Here is a 22,634-nt window from a genome sequence, read left to right as displayed (position 1 = left end):
TTGTTGTGTAAGTTGAGGACTATCTGTACAATAATTAACCTAGGCAAAATATAAGTGAGTGATTCCCTTTTCCCTTTTGTCTCCCTCCCCTTCACTTTCCTTCCATTTCTCCTTCTTTTATCTCCCTTCCTTTCTTTTCCTTTCTTTTCCTTTCCCCTTAATTTATCTCCCTTTCTTTTCTTTTTCCTTTATCTCCCTTCCTTTCTTTTCCTTTCCTTCCCCCTTCCTTTATCTCCCCTCTTTTCCCTTCCTTTCTTTTCCTTTCCTTTCCTTTCCCCTTCCTTTATCTCCCCTCTTTTCCTTTCCCTTCCTTTCTTTTCCTTTCCTTTCCCCTTCCTTTATCTCCCCTCTTTTCCCTTCCCTTCCTTTCTTTTCCTTTCCTTTCCCCTTCCTTTATCTCCCCTCTTTTCCCTTCCTTTCTTTTCCTTTCCTTTCCCCTTCCTTTATCTCCCCTCTTTTCCTTTCCCTTCCTTTCTTTTCCTTTCCTTTCCCCTTCCTTTATCTCCCCTCTTTTCCCTTCCTTTCTTTTCCTTTCCTTTCCCCTTCCTTTATCTCCCCTCTTTTCCTTTCCCTTCCTTTCTTTTCCTTTCCTTTCCTTTCCCCTTCCTTTATTTCCCCTCTTTTCCCTTCCCTTCCTTTCTTTTCCTTTCCTTTCCCCTTCCCTTATCTCCCCTCTTTTCCCTTCCTTTCTTTTCCTTTCCTTTCCCCTTCCTTTATTTCCCCTCTTTTCCCTTCCCTTCCTTTCTTTTCTTTTCCTTTCCCCTTCCTTTATCTCCCCTCTTTTCCCTTCCTTTCTTTTCCTTTCCTTTCCCCTTCCTTTATTTCCCCTCTTTTCCCTTCCCTTCCTTTCTTTTCTTTTCCTTTCCCCTTCCCTTATCTCCCCTCTTTTCCCTTCCTTTCTTTTCCTTTCCTTTCCCCTTCCTTTATTTCCCCTCTTTTCCCTTCCTTTCTTTTCCTTTCCTTTCCCCTTCCCTTATCTCCCCTCTTTTCCCTTCCTTTCTTTTCCTTTCCTTTCCCCTTCCTTTATTTCCCCTCTTTTCCCTTCCCTTCCTTTCTTTTCTTTTCCTTTCCCCTTCCTTTATCTCCCCTCTTTTCCCTTCCATTCTTTTCCTTTCCTTTCCCCTTCCTTTATCTCCCCTCTTTTCCTTTCCCTTCCTTCCTTTTCTTTTCCTTTCCTTTCCATATTTGCCTTCCCCTTCCTTTATCCTCCTTTCCTTCCCTCCCCTCCTCTTCCTTTCCTATTCTTTTATCTTCTTACCCTTCTTTTATCTTCCTTTCCTTTCCCTTCCCTTTCTTTTCTCCTTCTTTAATCTTCCTTTCCTTTTCCCTTCCTTTATCTCCTTTCCCTTTCCTCTTCTTCCTTCCCTTCCCTTCCCTTCTTTCCTTCTTTACCTTTACTTTCCCCTCCTTTCCTGTCCTTCCCTTCTTCCACTTCTTTTATCTTCCCTTCCCTTCATTTTATTATCTTATGCTTTTCCTCCTCCTCTTCTGAGATTCAGGGTGATTAGAATAAGAAGGTGACAGACACAGCGCTGCTGCAGTTGTTTTAAAATCACAGCAGACGGCAATTAACAACATGGGAGCCAGCTGCTTATCTGGCCAGATAAAGCTTCTTAATAGGGAATTCCACTCCAAGAATTGTTTTTGCAGATGCAGCGCTTCCTACTTCAAAGTGTGTGTGTGTTTGTGTGTTTCTGAAATGTTGGTCCCAGATTGCTGAAAAAGCTTTCCAGCCAGCAACCTGAACTGTGCCTTTTCTTTAAAAAAAAAAAAGTGAGGGGGAATTGAGGATTTATTCTGGGGTGGTTGGGAAGGGTTCCATACAAGCTACGATTTGACTTCCCATTTAAAAAGCAAAACCTTTGTACAAAATCAGGTTTTTATGCTTTTTATGCTTATGTTCTTGATCTCAGGCCTTGCGGTGACCTCAAGAGTGACCTTGAGGCAAGTTAGATGGCCAATAAATTTGGCACATAAATAAAACAAACCCTTTCAGCCCTTCCATTCTATGATTCCTAAAATAGATAGTATCTATCATTATTTATCTATGTTATCTGTCTGTCTAGCTATCTATCTATCTAGCTATCTATCTAGCTATATGAGTATCGTTATTTATCTATGGTTATCTATATCTGTCTGTCTGTCTATACATGCATCAATCGTTATTTATCTATGGTTATATCTACTAATATCTATCTTTGTGAGTATCTATCATTATTTATCTAAGTTATCTGCCTGTCTGTCTATCTAGCGAGTCTGCGGAGAGGGGTGGCATACAAATCTAATACATTATCTATCTATCTATCTATCTATCTATCTATCTATCTATCTATCTATCTCATCCGTCTGTCTGTCTGTATATCTATCTATCTATCTTATCTATCTATCTATCTATCTATCTATCTATCTATCTATCTATCATTTATCTATGGTTATCTATCCACCTACCTACCTATCTATCCTATCCTATCCGAGTCTGTGGAGAGGGGCGGCATACAAATCTAATAAATAAATAAATCCTATCTTCTTAACCTCCCATCTCCCTCAAAGAATTATTCAAACAACTGCTAGCAGGAATGGAAGTTGAAAGATTAAGATTAAACAAAAAGAAACAGAATGCTACTATTTTCTTTTCTCTCAATCAGCGAATATGTTAATAAGATTCAGAATTGCATCAGTAGTCAAGTATTGTATGGCGGTAATAAAAACTTGCGTAGTTAAGAAAATTCTAGAATCAGTGTTTGTTTCTTCCCAAAACAAAACCCTTAGCATGGAAGGGAGGTGAGAAAGTACTCAGTGCCTCTGGAATTGCTTAATTATTAACCCCTAGAGAAACAGATAATATTTTCCCCTGTCACCTGATATGAACCTACAGTCCATGTTTTCTATTTATTTTACTTTCAAAGCCTCTGGTTGATTTCAGAGAGATGGAGAGAGAGAGAGAGACAAAGACACACACAGAGAGAAATTACATTTTACTGATCTATATTAATAAAAATGTAAATGTATCTTTGTTAGGAGGAGCTAATCTCAAAAAGTTCTTCACCGGTTGCTTTGAAATTTTGATACAGCCTTCCAAACGAATACAGTCCTTACGATATACCTATATTATATAGATATCACACCTGTGACGGGTAAAAACTGGTCAAAAACCATATGAAGCGCGTTTTGATTGGCTGGTGAAAAGACAGGTGGTTGCTTTGCATAGAGATTGATGACAAACATAGCAGGCACATTTTGATTGGCTGCTAATCAACTGCCATGCTGATCAACTGGCACAGGAAAGCCTCATCAGAAAATTGAGCAGAGGGTACAAAAATGTAAATGCACTTTCTCATTTTCTTTCTTTTCCACTTAACCAGACTGAGCTAGTAAAGAAATAAAGGGAGACTAGAATGGATCTATTTCAAGCTATTTAGCAGCCATACCCTTCTGAATTGGGGCCGAAAGGCAAAAGGAAGCAGTATGTTCCCTACCACACTTGTGTATACCAGGTGATTTCACAGTGTGTGTGAGAGAGAGAAGTGGGGGAGGTGGGAATATTCTGTGAGTTTCAGGGTTGTGAGTTCTGGTCCTGTCTTAGCCATGACAGCCATCTGGGTGACCTTAGACGATTCATTCTCTGTGAGCCCAGAACCACATCACAATAGTGACTTAGCTTGGGGGGAAATAATAGGTAGGGTGTGTGTTGAATACGTTTACCAGCTTGAGTTATTTGTGAAACTAATAAAGGTGGGCTATAAATAAATAAACAAAAGAGGGTTAGATACTGTCATTATTGGGTTTGCTGGTATCTGTTGTCAACGAACAAAGTAGCGTCTGAGAAATAAATCACAACCCACTGCTATGACGTCACAGGAGGTTCTATTTATTAACAAAGCCATTTTGGATTCGTGGCTGGCAATACCAGCAATTGAGGTTCACATCCGTTCTCTACTGAGTTAAAGTTCATTTACACAAATCTACACCCACAAGTGCAACACATGGACCAATCTGGGAAAGGGAGGGCTGGTTTCTTCACTGGTTCCGTCACCTAGGACTCAGCTGCTGTATCAGGACCCTGACAGGAGGTCAGGAGGGCCTGGGGTGTTGTGGGGCACGGTGTGGCGAAGACTTGGACACATGTCTATGGAGATTCTGAGTCATCCAAGTCATGTTTGTCCCACAGGTACTTTTGCAAAAGGCAACTGCACCTTTGGCACAAGACTTAGACAGGGCTTAGCAATTGGACAACAAATGAATGAATGAATGAAATTACTAATCTTGGCGTCAACTTTTTGCAGTACTGATAGCATTCACCTACAAGGAAGGAGGGGAGGGGAGGAAGTAAGGAGGGATACAGAGATAGGTATAGATATTTTGAGAATGGGAAGGATTAATATTTCTCTTTTCTTGTCTCCCTTCTTTCCAGGGTTATGACAAGCTGCAGAAACATTCCGTGGTTCACTACAATCCCGAGTTACCCCAGGATTTCACCAGCGACACCTTAAAACCACGGCACCAGCAAAGAAATAGCAACCAACATCATCTTGACTGGTCGTTGACTTCTGAGTCTGGATCAACTTCTCAAGCTTGCTTCGTGGCTCCGGAGTCAAACCGAGAAGCCGCAAATTCCCCTAAGGTCTCGGGGTCAGAGGCTGGACTGTCGTTCAGCAAATCCCAAGTTAAGAAGGCAAATTCCAGCAGCGTCTGGGCTCAGCTGACCAACGGTGGCAGTAGCAAAGACCTTCCTTCTTGCACTGCAACCCCGGGGTCAAACTCTCATGGATTAGCATCCCAGTCTAACAATAATCTGGTTGACTGCAGTGGGTTTTTGAGTCAAGAGGCTGGGGGACAAGCAGAGACGCTTGATCAAACCAGCACCAGCTCCAAGAAAAAGTCCAGTAAGAAAGACTTAATCAACCAGACGGCCCCAAAAACAGACCTAGAATGGGTGAAGAACACTCAGAAGTCATTGGAAGCCCAACCCAACGCCAACATGGATGGCAAAAAAGAAACCAGCACAACCAAGCCGCCCTCACCCCGACAAAGCCCAAACTCTGCCAACCCTTCGGAAAATGATTCAAGCCATGTGCGGATTACGATCCCGATAAAAGGTCCAATAGGTGATCCACCTGGTCACAAAAGGAAGAAAAGACAGTCGACAAAAATTGCTCCCGAGAAGGTGGAGAAATCTCCATTTTCTGGGCAACCTGTAAGCAGTGATATAGCCAGCCGGAATAGCACCCAAGCAGACTTGGGTAAGAAAGATCCTCGTGTCACAAAGCCGGGGAAAGCTCCTGAGATTGAATCTCCCTCCTTGGTACCAATGGAAAAAAATGAGATGACCAATAAATCAACCTCGAGCAATGCGACCAGGCTGAGAAAGACCACAATCGTCACATCCATTTCAGCGACAAATGATATCCCTGCCTTCAACAAGCATTCAGAGATGCAGCACCCCAAATTTTCAGCCAAACGAAGGTGGACTTGTAGCAAACCTAAAAACGTGTTCCGGGAACCTTCTCTGGGTCCATCTGAAAAAATGATGATAGAACCTCCGTCCGCTTATCCCATAACACCATCCAGCCCTCTCTATACCAACACTGACAGTCTGACGGTGATCACCCCCATCAAGAAGAAGAGGGGCCGACCCAAGAAACAACCTTTGCTCACCGTCGAGACCATCCATGAAGGAACGTCCACCAGCCCAGTCAGCCCAATCAGTCGGGAGTTCCCGGGTACCAAAAAAAGAAAGAGGAGGCGAAACTTGGTGAACCTGGCTCAGATGCCTTCAGGAGAAGAACATTCGGCCGGCGAGTTGAAATTTCACAAAAAGGTGGGCAAACTTGGCGTCCTGGATAAGAAGACCATCAAGACGATCAACAAAATGAAGACCCTCAAGAGAAAGAACCTCTTGAGCCAGATCTTATCATGTTCCAATAATATATCTTTGAAAGCCAAAACCCAGCCCCCGGCCACCTCGGGGACTCCAACGATCGATGCAAGGTTAGGAAAGCAAATCAATGTGAGCAAACGAGGGACGATATACATAGGCAAAAAGAGGGGAAGGAAGCCAAGATCTGAGTTGCAGTCTCCACAGGAAGACCCTAAGACAGTTGTCAAACATTTGAAGCCTGTATCTAGCCAGCCCGATCACCCAGCTGTGCCTTCAACCTTGCAGTCTCTCGTGAACTCCTCACCAGCAACAGTTCACCCGCTGTCCATGCAGCTAGCGGGCTCTCACGACAACCTTAGCCCTGCCAGGACCGACACCAATTTTTCAGAGTTAAAGACGATGCCAAATCTACAACCCATCAGTGCGCTCCCCACCAAAACGCCGAAAGGAATCCACAGCGGGACTTGGAAGTTGTCTCCACCCAGGCTCATGGCCAATTCTCCTTCCCACCTGTGCGACATCAGTTCTCTGAAGGAAATCACGTTGTCTCCTCTGAGCGAGTCCCACAGCGAAGAAACCATCCCGAGCGACAGCGGAATCGGTACAGACAACAACAGCACTGTGGACCAAGCTGAGAAGACTTCGGAATTGCGCCGAAGATACTCCTTTGATTTCTGTAGTCTGGACAACCCAGAAGCTGTCCAGTCAGACACCAGCAGTAAGAACAGGCACAGCCACCGTCCGAAGCATCTCATGGTGGACAACTTTCTATCCCATGAGTCCATGAAGAAGCCAAAGCACAAGAGGAAACGGAAAAACCTACAGAACAGAGACGACCTCCAGTTCCTGGCTGATCTGGAGGAGCTGATCAGTAAGTTCCAAGTCTTCAGAATTTCTCACCGAAGCTACACGTTCTATCACGAGAATCCGTACCCCAGCATTTTCAGGATCAACTTTGATCCCTACTATCCTGTGCCATACATCCAGTACGACCCATTGCTGTACCTCCATAGGTCCTCTGACATGAAGTCTAAGAAAAAGCGCGGTCGGCCTGCCAAAACCAATGACACCATGACGAAGGTGCCTTTCTTACAAGGGTTTGGTTACCCTATTCCCAGCGGGAATTACTATGCACCCTACGGAATGCCTTACACATCAATGCCTATGATGAACCTGGGCTACTACAGTCAGTACCCGGCCCCGTTGTACTTGTCTCACACCCTGGGCACGGCGTCTCCTTTCATGAGGCCTACGGTGCCCCCTCCCCAGTTCCATCCAAGTTCTCACATGAAGATGCCCAACACTGCCAAGCATAAAGCCAAGCATGGTGTCCACTTGCAGACGCCCGTGGGGATGGGCCTTGGAGATGTCCATTCCTCGTTGACCGCTGCCAAGGTGTCGGGAACCAGCTTATCCAGTGGGCGACTTCACAAAAGGAAACACAAACATAAGCACAAACACAAGGAGGAGCGTATACTGGAGGCCCAGGATGAGCTCAGCAGCCTCTTTGCAAGCAAGTCTCCTGGCTTCTCCAGCCATTCGGTGGGGGAGAGGTTAAACGTCTCCGAGAAAGACCTCTCCTTGTTGACCGAGAAAGGCAAACACAAGGACAAACAGAAGCACCAGCACTGCGAAGCTGGGCACAAGGGATCCAAGAGTAGCTTCGAGGTGGACACCCTCTCTACGTTGTCGCTCTCCGACACCCAACAGTGGGTCAAGGATAAGAACAACTCGAGCAGTGATGAGTCCTGCCTGAAGAAGTACGCGGGGAACGGGGAGAGCGGTACGCGAGCCGATGTGATGGATGTCTTTGGCGAGATGAATTCCGCCAGCGACAAGCGAGACGGGGACCCCACCCGAGGGAAAAGAAGGAATTTTGACGGATTTGGGACCTACCGGGAGAAGGACTTTCAGACGTTCAGAGCCAGTAGGAAGGACAGGAACTCTTACGATTCCTCAGCTATTTCAGGTAAGAGATATCCTTCAGCAATGCTCTCTCTCCCCCATCCCATCTCTTTGTAGACACACAGAGGACTGTGTCATGTTGTTTAAACTGCATTTATATCTAATCTATCGTCTATAACCCTGGGGAACAATTTGTAACACAATTTCTCTTGAGTTTGATTTTTAGCTTTTTTAAAGCTAATTAGGCATGCTGGTTTCAAAACTGTAGTTAGTTTTCTTCTACCATATCAAGTTTTTTTTCTCTACACCTAATATATATAATATAGGTAATTAGGTAACATGAGCATCAGGCGGTAATAGTTTTGGGTTGGAAGAATGCGAAAAAATGGACAATGCAAAATTGGTACTGATACATGGTGGATCATATTCAATTTGAGATTGTGGACAAAAGGATGAATTCGTTTAATGAAACTGATTTGCGACAACTGATGGGACGATGGGACAAGGTAAGACGATATACGATTAGTATAATCTGAGACCACTTTATAATATGTAAATAGATATTTTGCTCTTGAGTTAAAATGGTATATATATAAAAAACACTCCCAATTTGGTGGTGGGGTGTGAATATTTGTCTGATGGCGGGCACCAATCATTGAGGACTTGTTGTATGTTGTGTGTGTGTTTTATATTCTATATTTTAAAATCAACAAAAAGAATTAGGGAAAAAAAAAGAGAATGAGTCCATGTCTTTTTGACGTTCCAGGAGTACTATTATCTCAGTTGTCCGTCTGTGCTGATGAATTTTGACCAGGAAGAATGGTGTGTCTGTGCTTTTCAATAGCTTTAGTTGCAGGTAGTCCTCAACTTATAACCATAATTGAGCCCAGGATTTCTGTTGCTAAGTGAGACACCTGTTAAATTTTAATTTTCCCCGTTGGGTAAACTTCCTTGCTACAGATGTTAAATAAATCACTGTGGTTATTCATTTAGTAACACAGTTGTTAAATGGGAATCTGGCTTCCCCAATGACTAGAGCCAGGATGGCGCAGTGGTTAGAGTGTAGCATTGCAGGCTACCTCAACTAACTGCTAGCTGTAAGTTCAGCAGTTCAAATCTCACCACCGGCTCAAGGTTGACTCAGCCTTCCACCCTTCCGAGGTGGGTCAAATGAGGACCCAGATTGTTGGGGACAAGAGGCTGACTCTGTAAACTACTTAGAGAGGGCTGTAAAAGCACTATGAAGCGGTATATAAGTCTAAATGCTATTGTTATTGCTGTTCTGGAAACAAGTTGTTCCACTGACTGATTGTTCTAATTGTCAGGAAATTTCTCCTTAGTTCTACCAGCTTGGTTCTCTTTTTAGTTAGTTTCCATCCATTGCTTTTTGTCCTGTCTTCATGTGCTTTGGAGGACTAGGCATTATCCTATTTGTCCGAAATGGTTTAGGGACCCCTGCTACAAGGTCCCTTCCAACTCTAATAACAATCTAATAGGTTCTCTTCTTTGTGGCAACACCTTGGATATTGGAACACTAATAATAATAATAATAATAATAATAATAATAATAATAATAATAATAATAATAATAATAATAGAAACATAGAAGTCTGACGGCAGAAAAAGACCTCCTGGACCATCTAGTCTGCCCTTATACTATTTTCTGTATTTTATCTTAGGATGGATATATGTTTATCCCAGGCATGTTTAAATTCAGTTACTGTGGATTTATCTACCACGTCTGCTGGAAGTTTGTTCCAAGGATCCACTACTCCTTCAGTAAAACAACATTTTCTCATGTTGCCCACGATCCCTCCCCCAACCAACCCCAGACTGTGTCCCCTTGTTCCTGTGCTCACTTTCCCATTAAAAACACAATTATAAATTATAATAATAATTTATTAGATTTGTATGCCGCCCCTCTCCGCAGACTCGGGGCGGCTCACAACAATAATAATAACAATGTGATAATGTAACAAATCTAATATTTAAAAGAAAGCATCTAAAACCCCATCATTAAAAAAAAACCCATACAACACAAGCATACCGTACATAAAACTATATAAGCCTAGGGGAGATGTCTCAATTCCCCCATGCCTGGCGATATAGGTGGGTCTTAAGCAATTTATGAAAGACAAGGAGGGTGGGGGCAGATTCCAGAGGGCCGGGGCGGCCACAGAGAAGGCTCTCCCTCTGGGTCCTGCCACATGACATTGTTTAGTCGACGGGACCCAGAGAAGGCCAACTCTATGGGACCTTATTGGCCGCTGGGATTCGTGCGGCAGAAAACGGTCCCGGAGGTATTCTGGTCCGAGGCCATATGATGTCATATCACCCCTTCTTTTCATTAAACTAGACAGTTTACCATTCAATTAAACTAGACAAAACCAAAACATTTTCTAAGAGAAAAAACAAGACTATCCAATTGCTTTTTTTTCTTTTTTTTGAGACCAATCACTGTTGTATCATCTGCAAACCTACGTATTTCTAGCCAATAATTCCTTGCTTCGGGACATAGCCACCACATGTGAAAGAAGACTTCCTTCAGCATTTTAAGCTACTAAATCTTAACCAACTTCTCTCACAGTCCATCAAGACCTGTTTTGAAGACCAGAATAGACTTCTGTATCCTCTCGGTTCCTCCTCTTCCAGATATCACAGATGTTCCAAACATCTTCAGTTTTTTCCAAAGGGTCAATTTTTCAACCAATTTGTTTCCGTTAGGGAGAATTAGGTCCGCATTTGGAGGCATCCCATGGGTTTTTTTTCCTATCAACCTTCTGATAAATGAATGTTGTCAGCAAGAAAGGGTAAGAATTTGCTGAACCTCTAACTTGACAGAGTAGGATTCTCAGCAGATGTCAACAACATAGCTGCCCACAGTCACTTCGAAACAAGATGGGCCACAAAATAAATAAATAAATAAATAAATAAAATTTAAAAAAACATTGAAGTCCTAAATCATCCCTGTTTACATTTTTTTTTTGGAGGTCTGATCATCTCATGCGGAAAGACTTCACCTTCAGCATACCCAGATGGTCTATGTTCTCTCACGTAATATGTGTCTTCTTAAATTAGGATCTCCAGTTCTTCAAGGGATTTTTTTTCTCCATAGTCTGTGCATTGATGGGCATTCTGAGGTTGTGAGTACCATCTACTGGCATTCGGTTGTAGTGTTCCTATGAAAATTTGAGCCCCCGTCTTGGCCTGTTCATTTTTCTCTTGTGTTCTGGATATATAGTTCTGGAGTTTTGCCACCCTTCCTTTTCCTGTTCTGGGTTCATATCACAACAGCAACAATAATAATAATAATGACAACAACAATAGAGTTAGAAGGGACCTTGGAGGTCTTCTAGTCCAACCCCCTGCTTGGGCAGGAGACCCTATACTACTTCAGACAAATGGTTATCCAACATCTTCTTATCATCCTAGTGATTCAACATCTGTCAAACACTTCCTTCCATTTTCTTAAGATGTATCCCAGGAGTCCCCAAACTTGGCAAATTTTAAGACTTGTGGACTTCAACTCCCAGAATTTTCCAGCTGGATGGATAGATAGATAGAAATGATAGACAAGATATACCATGTTTCCCCAAAAATAAGACACTGTCTTATATTAATTTTTGCTCCAAAAGTTGTGCTACGTCTTATTTTCGGGGGGTGCCTTATATTTCTCAAATAAGACAAATTCACAGGCAGAAAAGCTGACACCCCCAAAGAAAGTGTACCGTATGGTACACTGATTACGGTACGGTACCTGTCAGTATGGCACCCACACACACAAACAACGACACTTATATGATATAACAGTATACCCCCGCTATTGCAGCTTCCGGCCACCAGAGGAACTACAGTCTACGCACTGCAGTGGAGACTGTAATGGCGGTGAGACAGCAGCAGACTGTGTCTGCTGTACTGGACGGTACAAAGCGATGGAAGGGGCCAGCAGGGGATGCCACATTATTACGGTACTGCTATGAACAGCTTTGAATGGTACCATATGTTTTTCCACCGTACCGTATGTAAACTCGACTACGCCTTATTTTCGGGGGGTGCCTTATATTAGCAAATTCTGCAAAACCTCTGACATGCCTTACTTTCAGGGTATGTCTTATTTTCGGGGAAACAGGGTATGGATGGATGGATGGATGGTAGGCAGACAGACAGACATGATGGATGGATGGATGATAGATGGATAGAGGGATGGATGGACAGACAGACAGATAGATAGATAATGGACGTATGATAGATAGCTAAATAGATATAGATAGCTAGATTGGATGGATGGATGGATGGATGGATGGATGGATGGATGGATGGATGGATGGATGGATGGATGTGTTTCTTGACTTATAAAAGATCCACAAAAAAATAAACATCCAAAAATAGATGTTTATTACTGATCAGAATGGTATCATATGTATCATGATAACAACATGGAGAAGATCTCAGTTAACATTCTTCGGATCACTACACAACTCATGTCATTTACACTCTCTTGCATAGATGCCCCATGATCCCAGCTGTTTAAGCCAATTCTGTTGCTGGAACAGTAGCTGAAACGAGAGAACAGCTAGAGTGATCTTTAAGGTTTTAACATGTTGGATTAATTTTGTTTTCTTTTGTTTTGTTCTTTTTTGTTGGCCTGACAAATTATCTCGTTCAAGGTGGGGAAGCTTAAGAGCCGCTAAGTATGATTGAGTAATATGGTTTGTGGTAGAAAGGCTCATGGGATAGCAAATGTCTAGTGGTTTTTTCTTCCCAGTCACTCCTAGACTTGCCCAACATGAAAAGACATGTTAATCAATTCACCACAGACACCCCCCCCTCCCCAAGCGTGATGGTGGAAAAATGGGAGGGTTAGACCACCGCAGAGGTCCCCCGATACACTGTGGTCCTAAGATATTTAGCTGCATGTAATTTCTAATCATTGCCTCAATGGAATTTGGTGGTAAGAAGGTATAAAAGCAAGGAGAACACTGAAAATAATTAATAGAAACATAGAAACATAGAAGACTGACGGCAGAAAAAGACCTCATGGTTCATCTAGTCTGCCCTTATACTATTTCCTGTATTTTATCTTAGGATGGATATATGTTTATCCCAGGCATGTTTAAATTCAGTTACTGTGGATTTACCAACCACATCTGCTGGAAGTTTGTTCCAAGGATCTACTACTCTTTCAGTAAAATAATATTTTCTCATGTTGCCTTTGATCTTTTCCCCAACTAACTTCAGATTGTGTCCCCTTGTTCTTGTGTTCACTTTCCTATTAAAAACACTTCCCTCCTGAACCTTATTTAACCCTTTAACATATTTAATTTTTTTCCATCATGTCCCCCCTTTTCCTTCTGTCCTCCAGACTATACAGATTGAGTTCATTAAGTCTTTCCTGATACGTTTTATGCTTAAGACCTTCCACCATTCTTGTAGCCCGTCTTTGGACCCTTCAATTTTGTCAATCTCTTTTTGTAGGTGAGGTCTCCAGAACTGAACACAGTATTCCAAATGTGGTCTCACCAGCGCTCTATATAAAGAGATCCCAATCTCCCTCTTCCTGCTTGTTATACCTCTAGCTATGCAGCCAAGCATCCTACTTGCTTTTCCTACTGCCCGACCACACTGCTCACCCTAATCAATAGAATAGCTTGACTCCCTAAGTCTGCACTACTATTACCACTAGTTTTTTCTCATCGTTCCTATCACCCATCTCCTCCCACTTATGACTGTATGACTGTAACTTGTTGCCTGTATCCTTAAGATTTTTATTAATATTTATTGTTTCCTCATTGCTTATTTGACCCCTATGACAATCATTAAGTGTTGTGCCACGTGATTCTTGACAATGTATGTTTTCTTTTATGTACACTGAGAGCATCTGCACCAAAGACAAATTCCTTCTGTGTCCAATCACACTTGGCCAATAAAGAATTCTGTTCTATTCTATTCTAATTGTGGGCATTCCATCACTGGAAGTTTAAAAGAAAAATAGAGTGGACCACCGTTTGACTAGGATGATATAAGACAGTGATGGCGAACCTTTTTAGTTCGCGTGCCAAAAGGGGTGCGTGTGGGGGGGGTGCTAGCTTGTGTGCACATGCCCACACCCCTTCCCTCCTCCTCCCACACATGTGCCCAGGTCTTTCTGAAGCCTGGTAGGTGGAAAAAAGGCCTAAATGGGCAAACCGGAAGTTCAGGAAAATTCATTTCTGCTTTGCCCATTGTGCTGCTTCTCCGAACCTCCGGAGTGCAAAAAACAAGTCAGCGGCAAACTGGAAGTGCGTTTTTCTGATTTGTCCGTTGCGGGATTTTGGGCAAAGTCTCGAGTTCCCTCCGATATATCGCTCCACATGCCAACAGGGTCGCCATCAAGGATATATAGGGAGAGATGATAGACAGAGAGACAGACAAACAGGCAAATAGATACGATAGATAAATGATGAGATAAATGATAGATAGAAGATGGATGGATGGATGGGATAAATGATAGATAGACAGACAGACAGACAGATGAGATAAATGATGGATGGATGGATGGATGGATAGATAGATATGATAGATAGATGAGATAAAAGATAGATGTCAGAGATTGATATGATAGATAGATAGATAGATAGATAAATGCTAGATAGATGATAAAATGGATGGGTAGATAGGTAGGTAGGTAGATAGATACGTAGATAGATAGGTAGATGGATAGGATGAGATAAATAATAGGTAGGTACTGTAGTTAGATAAGATAGACAGACAGACAGACAGATAGATAGATATGATTGGTAAATGATGAGATAAATGGTTGGTAGACAGGCAGGCAGGCAGGCAGATAGACTGATAGATAATACCATAACAAAGGAAAGTAGGTTGGTCTCTTGATGTGTAATTGAGATCAGATGGTTTGCAAACAGGGAGACCCCCCCCCCCCCTTTCCTCCTGTGGCACTCATAAGAACATCAGAAGAGCCAGGCTGAATCAGGCCAAAGCCCATCGAGTCCAGCATTCTGTGTCACACAGTGGCCCACCAATTGTACATGGGGATCTTGAGCAGAAGGAGAAGGCAAGACCCTCCCTTTCCCTTGACCTCCAACAAATGGTACCAAAGGGAACCCTGCTCATATTGTCAGAGCCCCCAGCAAGAGGTGCTTGCAAGATTCCAGAGATGCTAATGTGCCAAAAAGAAAGAAACTGATAGATTTGCAAAAAATTTCCAGAAAGATGCATCTGAAAACACTCGGAAAATGAGAGCGACAGCTCTCAGGTGCTTCACAGTCTAGGCACATGCAGACACACACACACACCATTTTGGAAGCCGTGTTTTGCAAGGCGGCTGCGGTGGTAGAAAGGTATCCCAGCCATTCATCACCGCTCTTCTGCCGATGCTGCATGCAGACGCGTTCGAGAGATGCCCAGGAGAATGGGGGACCCTCTGCCACCGTTGCTTAGCAACCGATGAATGCAGGACTCGCCACCGGTGAAGATTTTCCCCCCCCTGCCCCACCCGTGATCCTGCTTTTGATTATCCAGTGACAAATAAAAAGGAAATAAAATAAAACCCTTCTCCCGGCTTGAAATAAATCTCATTTAGACTGCAGCTCGGTCAGATGACGGAAAGCAGGTCCTGCATTGTCTATAACTGGGGCCTCCAACCTTGGCAATTTTAAGCCTTGGAGGACTTCAATTCCCAGAATTCCCCAGCCAGTTTTTCCGAAAGATGATCCTCCTCCTTCTCTTCATGTTGCAGGGCCAGAAGGGCGTCCACGGGCGGGGATGCACGTAGCGGGCTGCACCCAGTATGGGGCCACATGGCAGTGCGGTAGTAAAAATCAGGATATACACACAGCTGCACATCCCTGACATGTGCACGTACACCCCCGCACGATATTCGGCTTCTGCACATGCGCCACAAGTGAAATTCACACAAGGACGCTCATGTGCATGAGATTTCGCCTATTACCGGCGGTTTTTTGCAAAGAAATTTATATGATTTTATTAATTGATTAATTGATTATCTTCTTCTATTAGTTTTATTTTTTTATATATGACAGTGATGGCAAACCTATGGCACGGATGCCACAGGTGGCAAGCGGAGCCATATCTGCTGGCAGGCGAGCCATTGCCCTAGCTCAGCTCCACCGTGCATGTGTGTGCCAGCCAGCTGATTTTTGGCTCACACAGAGGCTCTGGGAGGCGTTTTTGGGGGGGTGGGGGGAGTTTTTACCCTCCTCTGGCTCCAGGGAAATCCTTGGACCATGGGGAGGGCAAAACACAAGTCTACTGGGCCATCAGAAGTTAGGAAAAAGATCATTTCCAGCCTCCAGAGGGATTCCAGGAGGTGGGGGAAGCTCTTTTCATCCTCCCCAGGCAATGAATTATGAGTGTGGGCACTTGCGCAAGCACAATAGCATGTACACACACTCTTTTGGCACCCAAGGAAAAAAAGATTCGCCATCACTGATATATGATGTTTTGATAAGCCGCCTTGAATCTCCATGTGCGACTAGGCAGCAATGTAAATTTCCTAAACTAAATTAAATCAGTTTTTTTCTGTTCTGTGCTCCATTCGATTTTACAGAATATAGAATAGAATAGAATTTTATTGGCCAAGTGTGATTGGACACACAAGGAATTTGTCTTAGTGCATATGCTCTCAGCGTACATAAAATAAAATATACATTTGTCAAGAATCATGTGGTACGACACTCAATGATTGTCATAGGGGTCAAATAAGCCATGGAGAAGCAATATTAATAAAAATCTTAGGATATAAGCAACAAGTTACAGTCAACATGGGAGGAAATGGGTGAAAGGAATGATGAGAAAAACTAATAGAATAGAAGTGCAGATTTAGTAGAAAGTCTGACAGTGTTGAGGGAATTATTTGTTTAGTAGAGTGATGGCGTTCGGGAAAAAACTGTTCTTGTGTCTAGTTGTCTTGGTGCGCAGTGCTCTGTAGCGACGTTTTGAGGATGGGAGTTGAAACAATTTGTGTCCAGGATGCGAGGGGTCAGTAAATATTTTCCCCGCCCTCTTTTTGACTCGTGCAGTATACAGGTCCTCAATGGAAGGCAGCAATGTAAATTTCCTAAACTAAATTAAATCATTTTTTTCTGTTATGCGCTCCATTTGATTTTACAGAATATGGGTGATCAGTAACAGTCAAAAGATTGGCGATAAGACTCCACCACAGTATTGTGATGAGATCATGGACCGTCTTCTTTGGGAAGGTCCAAAATAATACAAAATGGCGGTTACAGCAGAATCCTTTGGTCATGTTGCCACAAACACCATCTTATCTCTTTGCTAGCCCTTCCCACAAGGATACCAGTGGTAGGCTCCTTCCGCTATGGCTAATTGCATGCAGCTCCGTAGCTCTGGCACATGAAGGCGGCATCGGGTGCAATTTTGCTTCCTGACAAAAATCTCACACAGGCGCACGCGGGTGCTTCACTGGCAACGGAAATCCAGAGGTGGGATTTCCAGCGAGGGGAACCTCAGCGAAATTGCAGCATCGCAAAAACATGGAAGTCCTCGAAACCCCACCTCCGGACTTCCGTGTTTTTGTGATGCTGCGATTTCGCTTAGGCTCCCCTCGCTGGGAAACCTCACCTCCGGACTTCCGTTGCCAATGAAGCGCCTGTTTTTGCGCTGCTGGGATTCTCCTGCAGCATTGCAAAAACACGGAAGTCCGGAGGTGGTGTTTCCCATGGAGGGGAGCCTCAGGGGAATCCCAGCAGCACAAAAACGGGTGCTTCACTGGCAACAGAAGTCTGGAGGCGGGGTATCCCAGTGGCGGCGGCTTGGGTTTGTAAGGTGAAAATAGTTTGGAAGAAGAGGCAAAAAAATCTTAAACCCCGGGTTTGTATCTCGAAAAGTTTGTATGACGAGGGGTTTGTAAGACGAGGTATCGCTGTATTTCCGTGTAGGAGTTCTAAACGGACTTCTACTTGTATATTCTCCCATTGTCATCGGCAATCGATCAAATATAATCTTGTTTTTGCAAAACTGTGGAATAGAAACTTTTTTAAAAATAAAGAAGTGCCCGGGAAAAAATAATAGCATAAAACTCAGAAGGTTTAAAACGAATTGCTAAAATGTCAACATTTCGTTCAAAGCATTCCCAATGGGTGGCTTTCCGGTAGTTTCAAGGAAGAAAAAAATTATTGGCGCTAATCTTAAATTCCCTTAGGAGAGGATTCGGCCCCATTAGAGGAAGAAATATCTTTAATTTTAATACTCTCCTAGTACATTCTTCCAAAAGGTGATACTTAATCTCTCTCTAATTGAGCACCGTGAGAGTAGATTGGAATAAGGGTTGTTGTTTTTTTTAAAAAAGAAATTTTTAAATGCCTGTAGCTGAAACCACAGGACGTGACAATAAACATGAGATTAAAAATGGGTAGTCTTAATGGCTGTGCCTCACTCTTGAGATTTGCTTCCATTCCCACAGTGTTCTAATAATTGCTGAGAATTGTGGGAATTGACATCTAGATATCTAGAAATGACCAAGACTTGACATATTTTGTTTTGTTGTTGTTGTTAATAACTCAAAGTGGTGAACGTATCTAGCATGCCTGCCTCCTCTTATTTTCCAAAAAATAAGCAACCCAAAGGAAGAGTGACTGCCCCAAGATCACCAAGCTGGCCTTCATGGCTAAGATGAGACTAGAACTCACCTTCTCCAGGTGATTAGCCCAAGGTCACCTGCTGGCTTTCATGGCTAAGATGGGGCTAGAATTCACCTTCTCCTGGTGATTAGTTCAAGGTCACCCACCCACCTGGCTTTCATGGCTTTCATGGCTAAGATGGGACTAGAATTCACCTTCTCCTGGTGATTAGCCCAAGGTCACCCACCCACCTGGCTTTCATGGCTAAGATGGGACTAGAATTCACCTTCTCCTGGTGATTAGTCCAAGGTCACCCACTGACCTTTATGGCTAAGATGAGACTAGAACTCACCTTCTCCTGGTGATTAGCCCAAGGTCATCAACCCACCTGGTTTTCATGGCTAAGATGGGACTAGAGCTCACCTTCTCCTGGTGATTAGTCCAAGGTCACCCACCCACCTGGCTTTCATGGCTAAGATGAGACTAGAACTCACCTTCTGCTGGTGATTAGCCCAAGGTCACCCACTGACCTTTATGGCTAAGATGAGACTAGAACTCACCTTCTCCTGGTGATTAGCCCAAGGTCATCAACCCACCTGGCTTTCATGGCTAAGATGGGACTAGAGCTCATCTTCTCCTGGTGATTAGTCTAAGGTCACCCACCCACCTGGCTTTCATGGCTAAGATGAGACTAGAACTCACCTTCTGCTGGTGATTAGCCCAAGGTCACCCACTGACCTTTATGGCTAAAATGAGACTAGAACTCACCTTCCCCTGGTGATTAGCCCAAGGTCATCAACCCACCTGGCTTTCATGGCTAAGATGGGACTAGAACTCACCTTCTGCTGGTGATTAGCCCAAGGTCACCCACTGACCTTTATGGCTAAGATGGGACTAGAACTCACCTTCTCCTGGTGATTAGCCCAAGGTCATCCACTGACCTTTATGGCTAAGATGAGACTAGAACTCACCTCCTGGTGATTAGTCCAAGGTCACCCACCCACCTGGCTTTCATGGCTAAGATGGAACTAGAGCTCACCTTCTCCTGGTGATTAGCCCAAGGTCACCCACTGACCTTTATGGCTAAGATGAGACTAGAACTCACCTCCTGGTGATTAGTCCAAGGTCACCCACCCACCTGGCTTTCATGGCTAAGATGGGACTAGAACTCACCTTCTGCTGGTGATTAGCCCAAGGTCACCCACTGACCTTTATGGCTAAGATGAGACTAGAACTCACCTTCTCCTGGTGATTAGCCCACTGGCTTCCATGGCTAAGATGACGCTAGAACTCACCTTCTCCTGGTGATTAGCAAATGGGGAAGCCAGACTCACTTAACAACCATGTAACTATAATCACAGCAGCAGTGATTCACTTAACAACTGAAGCTAAAAAAAAGGATTGTAAAACGGGGCAAAATCCCTTTTAACAACTTTCTTGTTTAGCCACAGAAACTTTGGGCTCAGTAGTAGAGTCGTAAATCGCGAACTGTCTTTATCTTTCCCTTTCTGGAGGAATTCTTGTGAGCGCCAACATGTTAGCGGCGCAAAGAGCAAAACTCGAATTGCGGTGACTTTCCTTTTAAGAATGTTTCACCGTTAGGAACAGATTCTTGGCAAAGAGGGGCAGCAAGAAAGACACAGAACTGAGAGGGTTTAAAAATACAGTCATTACTCACGAGAGGGGGGAAAAAATCTCGCTCTCCTTTTCCTTGAGTCTGTTTGCTGTTCCAGCTTTCGGCAAACGGTATGTTTATTTTCATGTCTGCAAATATGTGCGGTTCTCCATGATCTAATACATCAAGCTGCAGATTATGTGCTTGGTTTGTTCATTGTCAGAAAGTAGAATTTGGATGGAAAAAGGCCACAGCGTTTTAACTAAGTAGATCAGGAGGTATGTGTGTGTTTGTGTTTGTGTATTCAAATTTACAAAGAACTGATAAAGAAATAGACTAACTCATTATTATTATTATTATTATTATTATTATTATTATTATTATTATTATGTCAGTACAACACACCAAACGAGATCACTATGCTGGATTTTGTATTTCATTACCAGTCGTGCGCTTCCCAAGCACCTAGGACTGCGTGATGTAGCGGTGAATTATGTTTGCCAATCCCAGTAAAGCAGCCTTTTGCAATTGACAGATGGAGATTTTGTCAATTCCGATGGTTTTCAAATGTCCACTGAGATCCTTTGGCACTGCGCCCAGCGTGCCAAGTACCACTGGGACCACTTTCACTGGCTTATGCCAGAGTCGTTGCAACTCGATTTTTAGATCTTCGTATTTCACTAATTTCTCTAGCTGCTTCTCCTCAATTCTGCTGTCTCCTGGGATTGCGATGTTGATGATCCATACTTTCTTTTTCTCCACGATCACAATGTCTGGTGTGTTATGCTTCAGAATAATAATAATTGTTATTATTATTATTATTATTATTATTATTATTATTATTATTATCATCATTATTATTATCATTATTATTATCATTATCATTATTATTTATTAGATTTGTATGCCACCCCTCTCCAAAAATTCAAGGCGGCTCACAGTAAAATATAAAAACACAGCGTACAGTACAAATCTTAATACATTAAAAAAAAACTATAGCTAAAAAACTATGTATTACTCAATCAAATGGTACAATCACATCATGTATCACAATTATTAGTCAGGGGGGGCAGATTTAATTGCCTCAAGCCTGGCGACATAGATGAGTCTTAAGACTCTTGCGGAAGGCAAGGAGTGGGGGCAGTACGAATCTCTGCGGGGAGCTGATTCCAGAAGGTCGGGGCCCCCACAGAGAAGACTCTTCCCCTAGGCCCCACCAAATAACATTGTCTGGTTGACGGGACATGGAGAAGGCCAAGCCTGTGGAACCTAACCGGCCGCTGGGATTTAGCTCTCTGATAAAGAAATAGACTAGCTATTTAGCTCTCATCCGCTAGCCATACCCTTTATTATTTATTTATTTATTTTCTTTCTTATCTATCTATCTATCTATTTATTTATTTATATGCCGCTCACTCCAAATGGACTCTGAGCAGCTAACAATAGTTATAAATACAATATAAGTTTAAAAAAAACAATTAAAAAACATGCACTAAAATCACATGCATTATAAAATCCTACTTGCAATAATCAGTCTTAATTCCAGGCCTGCCAGAAAAGCCAGGTTTTAACAGCTTTCCGGAAAACCGGTAGGGAGGAGATAATGCGAATCTCTAGGGGCAGTTGATTCCATAGGGTCGGAGCAGCCACAGAGAAGGTTGTTCCCCGCGATCCCCCCAACTAACATTGTTTGGCGGACGAGTTCTAATCCTGCTTTAGGCATGAAAATGAGCTGTGTGTCTTTAGGCCAATCACTAGGAGACGGCGAGTTCTAGTCCCGCCTTAGGCATGAAAATGAGCTGCGTGTCTTTAGGCCAATCACTAGGAGACGGTGAGTTCTAGTCCTGCCTTAGGCATGAAACCTTAGGCACGAAAGCTGATTGGGTGACTTTGGGCCAGTTCCTCTCTCAGTTTAACTCACAGGGTCATTGTTGTGGTGAAAATAGGAGAAGGAGGAGGAAGAGGATGCTATTATTCTTGCTTATTGGATTTATATGTCGCCTCTCCCTCTAAATCCACGTTGGAGATGTTCTCTAGCCTTATTATTTGTAAAAATAATAAAGGTGTGGTATATATCAACAAATCAATAAGATCGGTGGACATTCTGGTTTTAGTAATTTCTGGCTAGTGGTTTCTGGTTACAGGTAGTCCTCAATTTATGACCTTGGGAGAACTTGCCTATCTCAGTCAAATAAGTCATGATAATCATCAAGAGGGTCATCACGTGGCCAAATGGATTTTGCAACCTTTATTTGCTGTGGTTATGAAGTGAATCCCCATGGTGGTTAAGGGGATGTATGTACGTCGGTGCACTTATTCCTCGTCTTGAAATCATAACTGACCACAAAATTTACCCTGCTAAGTGAATCATTTGTTAAGTGTTTTTAATAGGAAAGTGAACATAAGAACAAGGGGACACAATCTGAAGTTAGTTGGGGGAAGGATCAAAAGCAACGTGAGAAAATATTATTTCACTGAAAGAGTAGTAGATCCTTGGAACAAACTTCCAGCAGACGTGGTGGGTAAATCCACAGGAACTGAATTTAAATATGCCTGGGATAAACATAGATCCATCCTAAGATAAAATACAGGAAATAATATACGGGCAGACTAGATGGACCTTGAGGTCTTTTTC

The 22,634-nt window shown here is 43.0% G+C and overlaps 1 protein-coding gene across 2 annotated transcripts in view; it reads left to right on the top strand.

Moving 5' to 3' along the window:
- Positions 1-22,634, top strand: part of SETBP1 (SET binding protein 1) — a 786,996-nt gene that overhangs the window by 671,090 nt on the left and 93,272 nt on the right. For both annotated transcript variants that reach the window (XM_070743631.1, XM_070743630.1), the window contains exon 3: positions 4,412-7,847. In XM_070743631.1, coding sequence (XP_070599732.1) covers positions 4,412-7,847 — 3,436 coding nt within the window. The remainder of the gene's footprint in view (positions 1-4,411; positions 7,848-22,634) is intronic.

The sequence above is a fragment of the Erythrolamprus reginae genome, chromosome 2 (genome assembly GCF_031021105.1).
Source record: "Erythrolamprus reginae isolate rEryReg1 chromosome 2, rEryReg1.hap1, whole genome shotgun sequence".
Lineage (NCBI taxonomy): Eukaryota > Metazoa > Chordata > Lepidosauria > Squamata > Dipsadidae > Erythrolamprus > Erythrolamprus reginae.
Note: the sequence above shows the minus strand (reverse complement) of the source record. Positions and strands in the feature narration are given on the sequence as shown.